This window comes from Delphinapterus leucas, chromosome 1, assembly GCF_059928025.1.
Source record: "Delphinapterus leucas isolate spDelLeu-1000000601 "Yukka" chromosome 1, BTC_Dleu_Yukka2, whole genome shotgun sequence".
Taxonomy (NCBI): Eukaryota; Metazoa; Chordata; class Mammalia; order Artiodactyla; family Monodontidae; genus Delphinapterus; species Delphinapterus leucas.
In genome coordinates, this window is record NC_143129.1 from 56,923,217 (window position 1) to 56,935,918 (window position 12,702).

At 43.6% G+C, this 12,702-nt stretch overlaps 1 protein-coding gene and 1 long non-coding RNA gene across 9 annotated transcripts in view; both read left to right on the top strand.

The window, feature by feature from the left end:
- The window catches only part of ABL2 (ABL proto-oncogene 2, non-receptor tyrosine kinase), a 102,692-nt gene extending 92,705 nt beyond the window's left edge, over positions 1-9,987 (top strand). For 5 of the 8 annotated variants that reach the window (XM_022556604.3, XM_022556605.3, XM_089910623.1 and 2 more), the window contains one exon: positions 269-9,987. In XM_022556604.3, the coding sequence (XP_022412312.2) occupies positions 269-1,968 (1,700 nt within the window). In that variant the 3' untranslated portion in view covers positions 1,969-9,987. The remainder of the gene's footprint in view (positions 1-268) is intronic. The other 3 variants (XM_022556607.3, XM_022556606.3, XM_022556609.3) reach the window with 1 other exon arrangement.
- A 244-nt stretch (positions 9,988-10,231) lies between these two features.
- Positions 10,232-12,702, top strand: part of LOC149750510 (uncharacterized) — a 32,458-nt gene continuing 29,987 nt past the window's right edge. Inside the window, exon 1 of the long non-coding RNA XR_016393042.1 lies at positions 10,232-12,687. This is a non-coding gene — a long non-coding RNA (uncharacterized LOC149750510). The remainder of the gene's footprint in view (positions 12,688-12,702) is intronic.

The following is a 12,702-nucleotide window of genomic DNA, read 5'->3' on the forward strand; positions in this document are numbered from 1 at the left end:
AGTCTGATAGATGAAGCCAGGTTGTGCTGTAGTTTCTAGAGAAAAGTTGAATGCCGAGGTAAAAACCAGCGGATTATTTCTTTCCGTTTATATCCCATATTGCATTTGGAACAATAGCGTGAAATGATAATGTATTTATTAGTTTCCTCTGAGTCCTGCTAACACTTGACATTTAACAGATGCCAACAGCACTCTTACAGTTCAGCCTTAGTAACTCAAATGAGTCACTTCTTATTTTTCACATTACTGATTGGCCGTTTTTTATCAGGCTTCATTAGAAGTGCACAGGCCCCCAGTGGGTCCCCAGCACTGCCTCGAAAGCAAAGAGACAAGTCCCCCAGCAGCCTCTTGGAAGATGCCAAAGAGACATGCTTCACCAGAGATAGGAAGGGAGGCTTCTTCAGTTCCTTCATGAAAAAGAGAAATGCTCCCACACCCCCCAAACGCAGCAGCTCCTTCCGAGAAATGGAGAATCAGCCCCACAAGAAATATGAACTCACGGGTAACTTCTCATCTGTTGCTTCTCTACAGCATGCTGATGGGTTCTCTTTTACTGCTGCCCAGCAAGAGGCGAATCTGGTGCCACCCAAGTGCTATGGGGGTAGCTTTGCACAGAGGAACCTCTGTAATGACGACAGTGGCGGGGGTGGGGGCAGTGGCGCTGCTGGGGGTGGGTGGTCTGGCATCACAGGCTTCTTCACACCACGCTTAATCAAAAAGACACTGGGCTTACGAGCAGGTAAACCCACAGCCAGTGATGACACTTCCAAGCCTTTTCCAAGGTCAAACTCTACATCTTCCATGTCCTCAGGGCTTCCAGAGCAGGATAGGATGGCAATGACCCTTCCCAGGAACTGCCAGAGGTCCAAACTCCAGCTGGAAAGGACAGTGTCCACCTCTTCTCAGCCAGAAGAGAATGTGGATAGGGCCAATGACATGCTTCCCAAAAAATCAGAGGAAGGTGCCGCTCCGACCAGGGAGAGACCAAAAGCCAAACTTTTGCCCAGAGGAGCCACCGCTCTTCCTCTCAGAACCCCCTCTGGGGATCCAGCCATTACAGAGAAGGACTCTCCAGGGCTGGGAGTGGCTGGAGTGGCAGCTGCCCCCAAGAGCAGAGAGAGGAATGGTGGGGCACGACTTGGCATGGCTGGAGTCCCAGAGGATGGCGAGCAGACAGGCTGGGCTGCCCCAGCCAAGGCTGCGGCGGTCCTCCCGACCACTCACAACCACAAAGTGCCAGTCCTTATCTCACCCACTCTGAAGCACACTCCAGCTGACGTGCAGCTTATTGGCACAGACTCTCAGGGGAATAAGTTCAAGCTCTTGTCTGAGCATCAGGTCACTTCCTCTGGAGACAAGGACCGACCCCGCCGGGTAAAACCAAAGTGTGCCCCACCCCCGCCGCCAGGGGTGAGACTACTGCAGCATCCGGCCGTGTGCTCAGACTCCACGGAAGAGCCCACGTCAGAAACACAGGAGGGAGGGAAGAAGGCAGCTCCAGGGGCAGTGCCCATCAGTGGGAAAGCTGGGAGGCCTGTAATGCCTCCACCTCAAGTGCCTCTGCCCACATCTTCCATCTCGCCAGCGAAAATGGCCAATGGCACAGCAGGTACTAAAGTGGCTCTGAGGAAAACCAGACAGGTGGCTGAGAAAATCTCAGCTGACAAAATCAGTAAGGAGGCCCTGCTGGAATGTGCTGACCTACTGTCCAGTGCAATCACGGAACCTGTGCCCAACAGCCAGCTGGTGGACACTGGACACCAGCTGCTCGACTACTGCTCAGGCTATGTGGACTGCATCCCCCAAACTCGCAACAAATTTGCCTTCCGCGAGGCTGTGAGCAAACTGGAACTCAGCTTGCAGGAGCTGCAGGTGTCTTCTGCAGCTGCTGGTGTGCCCGGGGCAAACCCTGTCCTTAACAACTTACTGTCATGTGTACAGGAAATCAGTGATGTGGTGCAGAGGTAGCCACCGTTAGCCGGGTGGGAAGATGCACACATTTCTGAGGGGAGAGGAAAAGGGACTTGTTTTCCTGTGTTCTCGTTTCAAAAAGTGGAAGACTGATACTTGAGTGTGTTTCTGTGAAGTACCTCAGATCTCTGAGTTCTCACGTTTACAGGTTCATCTCAAAAATAACAAAAAGCAAAACCCATAGGAGAGGGAAAATAGATGGGGGCAGGGCAGTTGTGGACCGGATTGGAAGCTGCACTGGGACATCAGGGAACATGCATATGTCGTGCCGTGAAGAACCAAATCCAGCCCGTTCTTACCTGGAGTGATGTGAGCTGGTTAGGGCTGCTCCAGCAGGGCCGCAGGGACTGTGCCCAGACAATGCGTTGGCTGTGGCACTCATTCTGCACCACACAGAAGGGAATTGACTTGGGGCCCCAGTAGGTACTAATGGTGATTATGCTCCAACTCATCTAACTTATTGGGTGGGACAGAAGAAAGCTGGGAATGTGCCAAGAGAAGTTTTGTTCAAGGCTGTTGGAAGCTACTGTTAGCCTCGCTTCCACAGGTCACTGCTGCAGTAAGAACTGCAGATCAGATGGCTAGATGCAAAACTGGGAAATGTGGTTCTGTCAGTATGCTTCTGTCCTGTTTTCCATTGGTGTATTAATTGGTACAGGAGGTAAAGAATGCTAGGAAGTATATTTAGGGAGATTGAAACCTTCTCCTAAGATCTTACATTACTTAGCAGAAGCCACTTCTCCCAGGCTAATATATTGTTTCCAAATGGATCAGGATTGGCTTTCTGCTTGTTGGTGCCTATCTTGTAAACCATAGGCATAGGAGTCTCTTTGGTAATTTTTTTCTCCCCCTTGCTGGGCAGGCTGTCTTCCTTTATTCCTGGCAGCATTCAGGGCATTAACCAACACTGAACATTATTGAAAACAATGGTCATGTACAGGTCTCACAGGGGAATCCTTTTCTGTTACAGTGCCCCCGCATACTGACATACCGGCAAAGGACTTGAGCAGCTATATGTTTCTTTATCAACTAAAATGCCAGGGAAAGGGTGTCTTCTTGAAATCCAGTGGTCAGCCTAGAGGTCTGTGACTGGAGAAGCTGGCTTGGTCCTAATGGCTGTTTCCCCTCCCTCCCTTATCACCTTAGACCCAATCTAGGTGGAGAATAGGGAGAAGCATTCTCTCACTCTACAGTTTCAAATGAATCACCCTAAATTATTCTCACATGCTTTTCTCCTCTCACATACTCCCCCTGCCAATTGTTGTGCTTGTTTGTAAAGATCATATTGGGAATATTCTTTGATATTTATTTTATCATTTCACCTCTATTTTAAGAATGCATAGTTGAAGGAGCAAGTTATTTTCGGGGGACACCAATTAGATCCCAGAAACCTAATGATTCCTTTTCCTTCCCTATTCAGTTATTGTTATGGAAGTTAATTAGGATCGCTTCTTAATTTAGAACCAAGTCTAATTGGTTAGATATTATTAATACTTTCAACATCAGGTCTAATTCCAGTGACCACTTCATTCTCTTCTTAAAACTTTATGCCCTCTCCATTCCTGCCTCCAAGGAGAACGCAATATAAAAAAAATACATTATTTTTTCCTCCTAAAGGAATATTAACTTAGGAAGATAGGAATTCAACATTGATGAACAGTGAGTTTTCTTCCTGGCTCTGTCATCGATCCACTGTCAGGCCATAGCCCCGTCTCTTAATCTATTAAATGGAGGTAATGATACATGTTATCAAGGGTGTTTTGCAAATAAGTGTATGGTTATCCCTTTGAGAGCCTCTCTGGAAAGCTCTTCAGTGCAGTATTGTTATATATGAATACAACTTTTTCATTCTCTTCTTTGCTCAGCAGCAGATAATGAAATTTAAAACTGCTGAGATTATACTAATTGGGCTAGAATACTAAGGGGGGAAAAGCGTTTTGGATAGAGTTTGGCATCTTTGACCAAGGAGGAAATTTAGTTTTCATTAGAAAGAAAGGAACTGATTCTTACCGTGGGTGTTCCAGAGGAGTCCCAGGCCAAGAGAAGGATAAGAAGGGAGGAGACAATACCGGGCATTCCTTTCAGGGGTTGGGTGATCCCTGTCTGTCTGTTACCTACAGGTGGAGCACAGGCAACTAGTGATCTGGCTAATCTCCTTGTGATGGTTGGAAGAGTTCCCTTTAACTTGGATTTAAAAACCAACAGTCCTCCTACCTTCTTCTTTGCCACTCTCCTTCATCATATATTTCCATAAACTTGAAATCGTTTTAGCAATTAGCCTTTTAAGGGTGGGGCAGGGAAAGCTAAAACTTTGGAATATTGTTATGCTGCTTTTTAAGTTTATCCCTGTCATTGTGGATGCAACTTGAGGGATTCTAATTGTTTTTCAGGGGATTTTTTTTTTTTAAAGCAAGGGATCTTTCCTTGAGTGCTCTGAAAATAAGCCTTGGAGGAACACTACTGAGTGTATTTAAGCTCCCTGGTTTTCTCATCGAAGAACAGTCTTTGAGGGTGGGGGCTGGGTCTTTCTCAGGTGCCGCACCTGGCTCTGCCTCTTCCGCAGTAGGTGCTCAGTAAGTTCATGAATAGAATGGATTTTTTTCTCATCACTGTCAAGAGTAGCATTGACTGTTGTAGCACACCCAGCCACGTGATGCTTTAACTGTGTAACTTCAGGAGTTGAGGGCTCAGGGTTCAGGTTAAAGAGGCACTGTCAACTTACTATAAAAGTGTAACTTAGGTTTTTTCCATTATCTACTTGAAAAGGACCAGTTTTTTTAAATAACCATAGGTAAATTTAAAAGTTTGAATTCAAAGCAGAGAAAACTGCTTTTAGAAACTAAAAATGTAGTTTAATTCTATCTAGTTTGAAAACAAAGCAGATAGCAAAAGCCCTTCTACAAGGTGTTGAAAACTTTCTAAAGTGGTTATACGTATTGTATACCTTTGGGGTTACCACACCTTCAGTCTTTTCATGCACAGATAATATGATTTCAGTTTAGATTTACTACCTTAAAATGCAGTGTTTAGAATACATCTTGATTGTGCTTTACGTGAAGTATTTTCTTAAAAGGCTTTGTGTAAAAATGTGTATATTTTCCTACAGATCTCCATCATGATTTTCAGAGATACAGCCTTAAAAAAAATTGGCCCTGAGAAATTTATTCAGTGTTTCTCCAGATGACATTGAGGTTCTTATAGTGGAGACCCTTTCTCAGCTGAATTATGGGGTTTAAGTTAGAATTTTCTTACAATTCAGTTGCAAGTTAGCTAGTAAAATAGTGCCCAGTTAATAAAATGCTGACTTTCCTAAGGCACCACCCATATTTATTTAACAAAATCATGGAGATTTTGAGCTTCAAGGATACAGTTTAGATAGTGGTTAAGAGTTTAGACTCTAAAGCCAGTCTAGAAGGCAAGTCACTTAACCTTCCTGGGCCTTAGTTTCCTCATTGGAAAACAGGGATAATAATAGTAACTACCTCAGGGTTGTTGTAAGGATTAAATGAGATAATGTGTGTAGGATAGTTAGCTTGAGTGCCTGGCATGTAATGAGTACTCCATAAATGTTAACTACTACTACTATTATTATTAACGCTTATTCCAGTAAGTCTTAGCCAAGGATGTGCAACAAAATTTCCTGGGGTTTAAAAAAAGAAAAACAAAAAACCTGATGCGTCGGCCTCACCCCAGATCAAGAATTCCCCGTGGGGTTGGGTCTCAGCCAGTGTGTTTTCCAAGAATCTCTCCAGGTGTTTCAGACACCCAGCACTGTATGAACACTAGCAATACCCCAACTCTTTTTTTTTTTTTACAGCTTAAGAAATTGGAAGAGAGGATGGTTAAGTTACTTGCCCATATTCTCAGAGCAGTTAATTAGTGGCAGAGCCAAGGCTAGAGTTGGGTCTTATTTACTTTCTCATTGTGGGGTCTTTCCACCATTCCTGTTGCCTTGTGAGACACTGCAAAAAAAAAAAAAAAAAGGCTCAGACAATCAGTCTGCACAGTGCTGCACATTTTCTAAAGCACACGTTCCTGGCATTCCCTGACCTTAAGGGACTTGAATGTTGAGTAATGGCAACAAAGCAGGCATTCAGTAGAACTCAGTAATATAAAAAATTATATGGGGTCATTCTTTTGGACAGACCTCAGCGACACAGCAATCTGCACTTTGTAATAAAGAAATAACAACTTAAGTTTTAAAAAACCTAGTCCTACATTCCTTTTTCTTAAAAAAAAGCAAACTTTATTGTTCCATATCATTTTGATAACTATGAGGTAATGTATATGAAAGCACTTTGAGAAAAGTATCAAGTGTAATATAACTATAAAGTTGTATTATTAATGTCTATTGAGAAGTTAAAACAGTTAATTAGATGTTGATTGACTTACAAGCTTTTGCCTGTGGGGGACCTGAAAATGCAGATATATGAACAATCAGCTCTGTAATTTATCACATTTATAAATATGAAACTGCTAAATGAATATGTGCAGGTATAGTAAGTGTTTTGCTAAAATTGTAGCTCAGTGCTGAATAACTTCAGAAAACTAGGGACCAACTTTCTGGTTTAATCTTTAAAAAATAGTAACATGTAGTCACTCCAGAACAAAGAAGCTCTTCTAGGGACCTTGATTCAAGAAGAGTGTGGCCCTCTCATCCTTGAACGTTTGTCCAGCACATGCTCAGCCATTTAGTACCCTGAATGTGGGAGCAGACTCGTTACCTGTTCATGTTGACAGTGTCTTTTTTAACCTATGTCCTGCATAGTTTTGTTGTTTTTTTGGGGGGTGGGGTGGGGTGGGGGCAGAGATGGGATGGCTGTAGAACCAGTGCACTTTGGGAATTACTTTTCTGGGATTTCCTACCAGATGTAGATGAGCTTGATATTCATCATCCCTGTTTAGTTTTTTTTTTTTCCCCCTAAGAGGAGTAGCTGAACATAACTCACCTATTAAATTATTTAAAAAAAGAGTAAATTGCTTTGGTGGCCACATCTGAGTTTGTAGCTCTACTGCATTCTGACCTCTCCCACTCCCTTCCATTTTTGCTACCGATGTCATCGTTACTATCAGGCTATGCTCCCACAGGAGTCCATGCTGAGCTGACAGGGTTGTCTACATTTTTATTCTTGATGATTTTGGGGTTTCATCATCTTGCTTACATTAACTTGTTCTACCTGGATTTGGGGGCCATCTCTGTGCTCCAAGCATCTGTTATGACCAGTCATCTTTAGGTAAGTTTCTCTGGATATGAGTTTCTTTGTATGTATTGATCGACTTCAGCTATCTATATCTCTGTCTTAGCTTCTGTCAAGCCAGTAGCTCAGTTCTTTTGTAAATTCCTGCTTCAGTCTGGGATATGTGGGAGCAGGGGAGAAATAGGGAAAGGCAGCCCTAAGGTTGCCTGTACCTTCCACGTGACAACACAGGGAAATTGCTGTAGGCCTCACTGGTCAGAGAGGCCTTGGGCTGGTTCTGAAACTTGTCCCACTCTTAACAGTCAGGATAGAGTTCCAGTTTTCCAGCTATCAGACTTTTAAAAATATAATACAAGGCTAGCTTTTTTTGGCAAGCTAACAGTGCCTGGAGTAACCATTACTGTTACCTGCTTTGTTGCAGCTCTGTTACAGCCAGAACTTCAACTGCCATCCTTTGCCCTCCTGTATGACTTGGCGGGGGCGGGGGGTAGATTTCAGGGCTGCGGAATGAGCTGCACCCTGCTCCAGAGCATCTACCCAAGTGACTGTCTTAGCTCCAGCCTGTCTTTTGTGAATTTTACTGCAATGTCCCAAAAGATGAGTTTCTGCTCTGGGGCTGCTGGTTTTCATGCCACCCACCTGAGGTGTATATGTTCTATTGTATCTTGAGATAACAAGTGTGCAAGATGATATTTCCTTCACTTCTGACTCAATATCCTAGATCCAAAGGACAGGAAATTAGGGAAGATTCCACCCTGTGATAATCAGGGTAAGAAGATCCAATGTTTCTCTCCAGGTGAGAAGGCCTGGGCAGGTCATCTTGATTCTGGGCTGACTTGGAGTGGTAGAGATCATTCCTAGAGGATTGTGCCTTCAAAGATGGGTTTCATGTGTTTTGCAGAAGAAAAGATTGTCAGCTAGGTTGATGTTGCACAAATATCAGACTAAAACTGGTGGAAATGAACTTTTTGGTAGCAGTGGCTCAAAGCCCCCGTCAGTGAGATGTTCTCTCCACATGGGGTGCTGATTTGGTAAATTGCTGCACTTTTCTCCATCCCCTTGGTGAGCTGGGGGGAGGACGCTCTAACTGGACCCTTCCCACCCTCCAAGTGCACTATGTACAATTATGAGTTTGAAATTGTTTACCTCTCCTAGAAAAATTATATCCTTTACCCTCTCCATTGCTCTGTGACCTGAACACAGTAGCAAGGCCCTGTTACCTCAGCCTGAGGTCACAGATGGCGTGTGAGCAGATCTTCAAACCTGCAGACCATCTAAGGGAAGGGACGTGGACGTCTCCTTGTAAGTTGAAAGGCCAGGCCCCACACACGTGCACACCGACTATGTCCGTTCTTTGAGATTCTTCGTTCATCATTGTACTCGAAGCAGCAAGTTTCCGGATCCTGCATGTCATTCCAAGCTGCTGAGCTATACGCACAGGGCTTGAGGTCTTGGATCATTCTACTTAACTCTTTAAAACACGGTGGAGGTGGACTGTCAAATGCCAGCAGGCTTTAAGAAAGGAAATACCAAGGGTTTGTATGGTTGGAGCTTGCTTAGATTTGCTTCTGAGCCTCAGGAGTTTTAAATCATGTAATAAACTTTAGTTACAGAATGGGACTTTTGGTTAGTAAAATTTTCACATATAAAGGCAATTAGTCTTCAGCAGTTCTAACAACAATAACACAGATATGCCACATAAATTTATTCTTGATTCGGAAGGTACTGCAGGATCCTGCAGTGCTTTAGGGTCATTGGTGGAGAATCCAAATTCTGTACAATTCTGAAGTACCGTACCATGTGTTGTAAGTGGCAAGAATGCCAAGAGGCAGATGTTTCCGGTAGATGAGGGCCAGATAACCAGCCTTCCTCCATTTTGACAAACCAGTTTTCACTGTGGCCACTCTTCTTGGGACTTCATCATGAGGGAAATTTGCTGAGGTCTTGAGAAATCACCCTGACTAGGCTGATTGTCCTTCAGAGAAATGAGTATTCAGCAGCTAGAAGGAACAGTGAGGTACTCATCTTAACAGTTCTTTAGGGCGTATGTTTGAAAACCCTCATATCTCAGATCTGTGTAGAGGGTACATGCGATTGAGTCCACATTACGTACATACACTGTTGTTGTGCTCACTAAGAAAGGAGGGGAGTGAGAGAGGAGTTAATCAGATCTTTCCCTGTGGTGAATGGAAGCTGTGCCCTGGTTAGTGTGTTTGCCATGAACAGGCCGACTGAGCTGTTAATGCATGCTCAGAACCCCCCGTCTCCTGGGTAGACCCCACGCTTTTCCTTCTTTGCAGTCTGATTCTGTCATGACTATCAGTGGAGAAACCCCGGTTTTGTGCTTGCTTGGCAAAAATAAGTTTGAACATTTCAAGGTGGTTGATGGAAGTTTGTCCTTAAAACGTATGATTCAGATTCTTTAAAACTTGTTTAATATTTATACCAAAGGTCATGCTCTGCGGGTGTATGTGTGGTGGGTGCACAGAGGGGGAAGTCTGGAGGGCCTACCCCTGTGTGCATTGCTAAGGGGACACAGTGAGACAATATGGGATTTAATTGAAAACACATCAATCATGGGTCACACTACCAGTGTTGTCAGGTATTTGTTCTTAATTGTTATTGTAATATATTTTCAGGTGTTTTGTTTTTCTAATTTAATACTTTCACCCTGTTGTCTGACTGTGAACTGCTAACAGTGTTAAACTTGATGTAAATAATGGGGCCCTTGAAAGGGGAATGCTGTCTGCCTGTTGTCTCACAAGGCTTGCCAACTTGTGTTTTATTTTAAATAAAGGTTGCAATATTTTATTGGCAATGTGGGCTTGTGATTGGAGTGTTTCTCCTATAATTTTAACTGATGGGTAATCTAAGCATAATTTCTCTCTCTCTCTACATAAAATAGATATCTGTAAGGTAAAGAAGCTGATTTTAGCAAGCATCCCTCTGGCATATTCTTTAGAATGGTCCTCTGTGGGGGTGGCTACTCACCCTTTGATGGATTACAGTTTTGGAAATGGCCAAAGGCATCATCTGGAGCCCAGCTGATACATAAGGTGGGTGATGTGTGTGTGGGTCTGTCCATCCATCCAACATGAGGTGACTGTAAAATGAGGCTTAATTCTCTCAAAGTTCATTCTGAGGACAGTTTCAAATAAGTTGTAAAAATGTTTTGAGCCAAAGCAGCATTAATGGAGTAAGTGTAGAACCTCACAGGGAACATTCTAGTCTTGTTTGACTTGGTCTTCAATTTTAAAAAAAATGAATGACTCATTGCTTTTAGAAGGAACATTTTAATTCAGGATGAGTAGGATATACTCAAGCGATGCACACATACGGTCCAATCAGAATGGCTGTTGTAGGGGAGCAGAATTTGCCACCCCAAAATATGCCTCTTTGGCATAAGGGTTATTTTAAGCTGGTTATCTTTAAGAAACTTAAGTTACCCTTTTGTAAGAGAGATTTACAGTTGTGAGGGAAATCTCCATTTGTAAGGGTGTCTCCCTTGCTCTACCAAGAAGAGGAGGATGAAACTCTAGAAACTTATCAGTGGAGAAGGTGAGGACGTAAATTTGCATAGCCACCTCACAGTTGTTTACTGTGCTTTTCCTGGTAACCGTCCATAACTGACCTCCCAGCCCCAATATCTGCTTTTGTCTTTAGCTGAAAATAGTAGTTACGGTGATAGTTTCTGCCATTTTGGAGTTAGTTTTCCTGGGTCTCTCTCATGTGTACGTTTTACTAAACTTTTGTTTTTCTCCTGTTAATCTTATGTCAATTTAATTATTAGGCCAGCCAGAGACGCTAGAAGGGGAAAAGGAAAAATTGTCCTCCCTGACCCTGTAAGCATCAGTTTATACACCTCCTTAACATGCCACTTTCTGTCCTTTTCTCCCATGCATTTCTGGTTTAGTTTAGGAAGGCTTGTTTCAGAGTCATTCAAGGAGAACCTCCCATTGTTTCCACCCACTTTTCAACCTCCCATTGTTCCACACACTTTCCACACCCGAGGCTATAGCATTTGCCAAGAAAATCATTTTAGAAACATTGTCATTAATGCATAGGAATTGGACTGCCAGGGTTGAATCCCACTCCCTCATTGACTAGCTCTGTGACTTAACCCAAGTTATTTAACCTCTCAGAGCCCCAATTTTCTCAGTCATTAAATGGTGATTAAATTGGTCCCTAAGTGTTAAGTATTACATGAGGTATTGACTAGGCTATAGAGCGCTTAGCACGTAGTATGACACATGGTATGTTTGCAAATGTTAGTTACCTAAAACAAAACTTGCAGGGTTCCAAGAATTAGAATGGAGGGAAAGGCCCAGCCTGGGCTTTGAGTATGGTGCCAAAACTGACAGCAGTTTTACTAGGTTTTATTATTCTTAAAACACCTGAAGTTCTGTGTGCTGAGTACTTGATAAATATTAATTCATTTAATTCTCACAGCCCTGTGAGGTGGGTACAGTTATGTTCACTTTTACAGAAGTGGAAACCAAAGTTAAACTGAAGCCAGTAGCTTTCCCCGTGGTCTCAACAGCAAGTGGCGGAGCCGCTGAGCAGAGGAGTCTGGCTCCAGAGGAGTGTTCGGAACCACTGCAGCCTGCTGCTTGTTTTGGTTCCCGAGGTATGAGATTCAGACCCAGTGTTTATGACATCAAACATGGCTGGCCAGTGCTAAAAGCATGTTAGCTGCTCTGTGGCTCTGAGACCTAAAGCTATAGAACACACCTTTTAAAGTGTGTATTTACAGAGTTTGTTATGTTACAGGATTGGGTGGCTGCATGCCGTTCCTGAAATGCTCTAGAGTGAGACAAGGAGCCAGCTCCTAAAACCGGCCCCCATTTTATTGTGCAGTTAGGCCTGGTTTACGTCTGTCCCGTGGGTGGTGTACAACTAGGTTCCTTTAATTCATGTGAGTATTGATTGGGTATCTAATGGTGCTCAGGCTAGGTCCTGCCTAACCCAGAGGCAAATGAATTCAAGTAAATGAAGGTAATGAAGTGTTAAACAGGAGAGAAGCAGAAGTGTTCCATTTTACCAGGGCTAAAGGTGAGAGGCTTAGGAGGACTGTAAATAAGAGGGCCACGTGAGGTGATGACACATATAAAAGAGCCGTGTGTAATTCCATAAGTGTGGTAGAAGGGAAGAATCAAGGGAAGGGGAAAAACACATAATGAGCACCTCCTGTGTATAGAGGCACAATGTACACATTTACACATGGCCATTCAATCCTCAACGATGACTGTTTTTCTTTTTAAAGCTGGGAGCACAGGAGTGCTGTTTTCATATATATAAGGGCAGTATGCTGTGGATGCCTCTTCAGTAAGAGGTTGAAATAGCCTGGCTCAGCTGATGTGGTTCCAAAGCAAACTGAAGTAAACTGGCAGACGAGGCAGTCACCCTGTCAGCTCTGTGAGTGCCAGTATATGTCCCCCGTCTCCACCAGTCCCCATCAGTGTTACCTGGCATGTGGAATTTTGCTGAGTGAGCACGATTACTAGGGCTCAGTAAGAAGGTAAGTAAGCCGAGG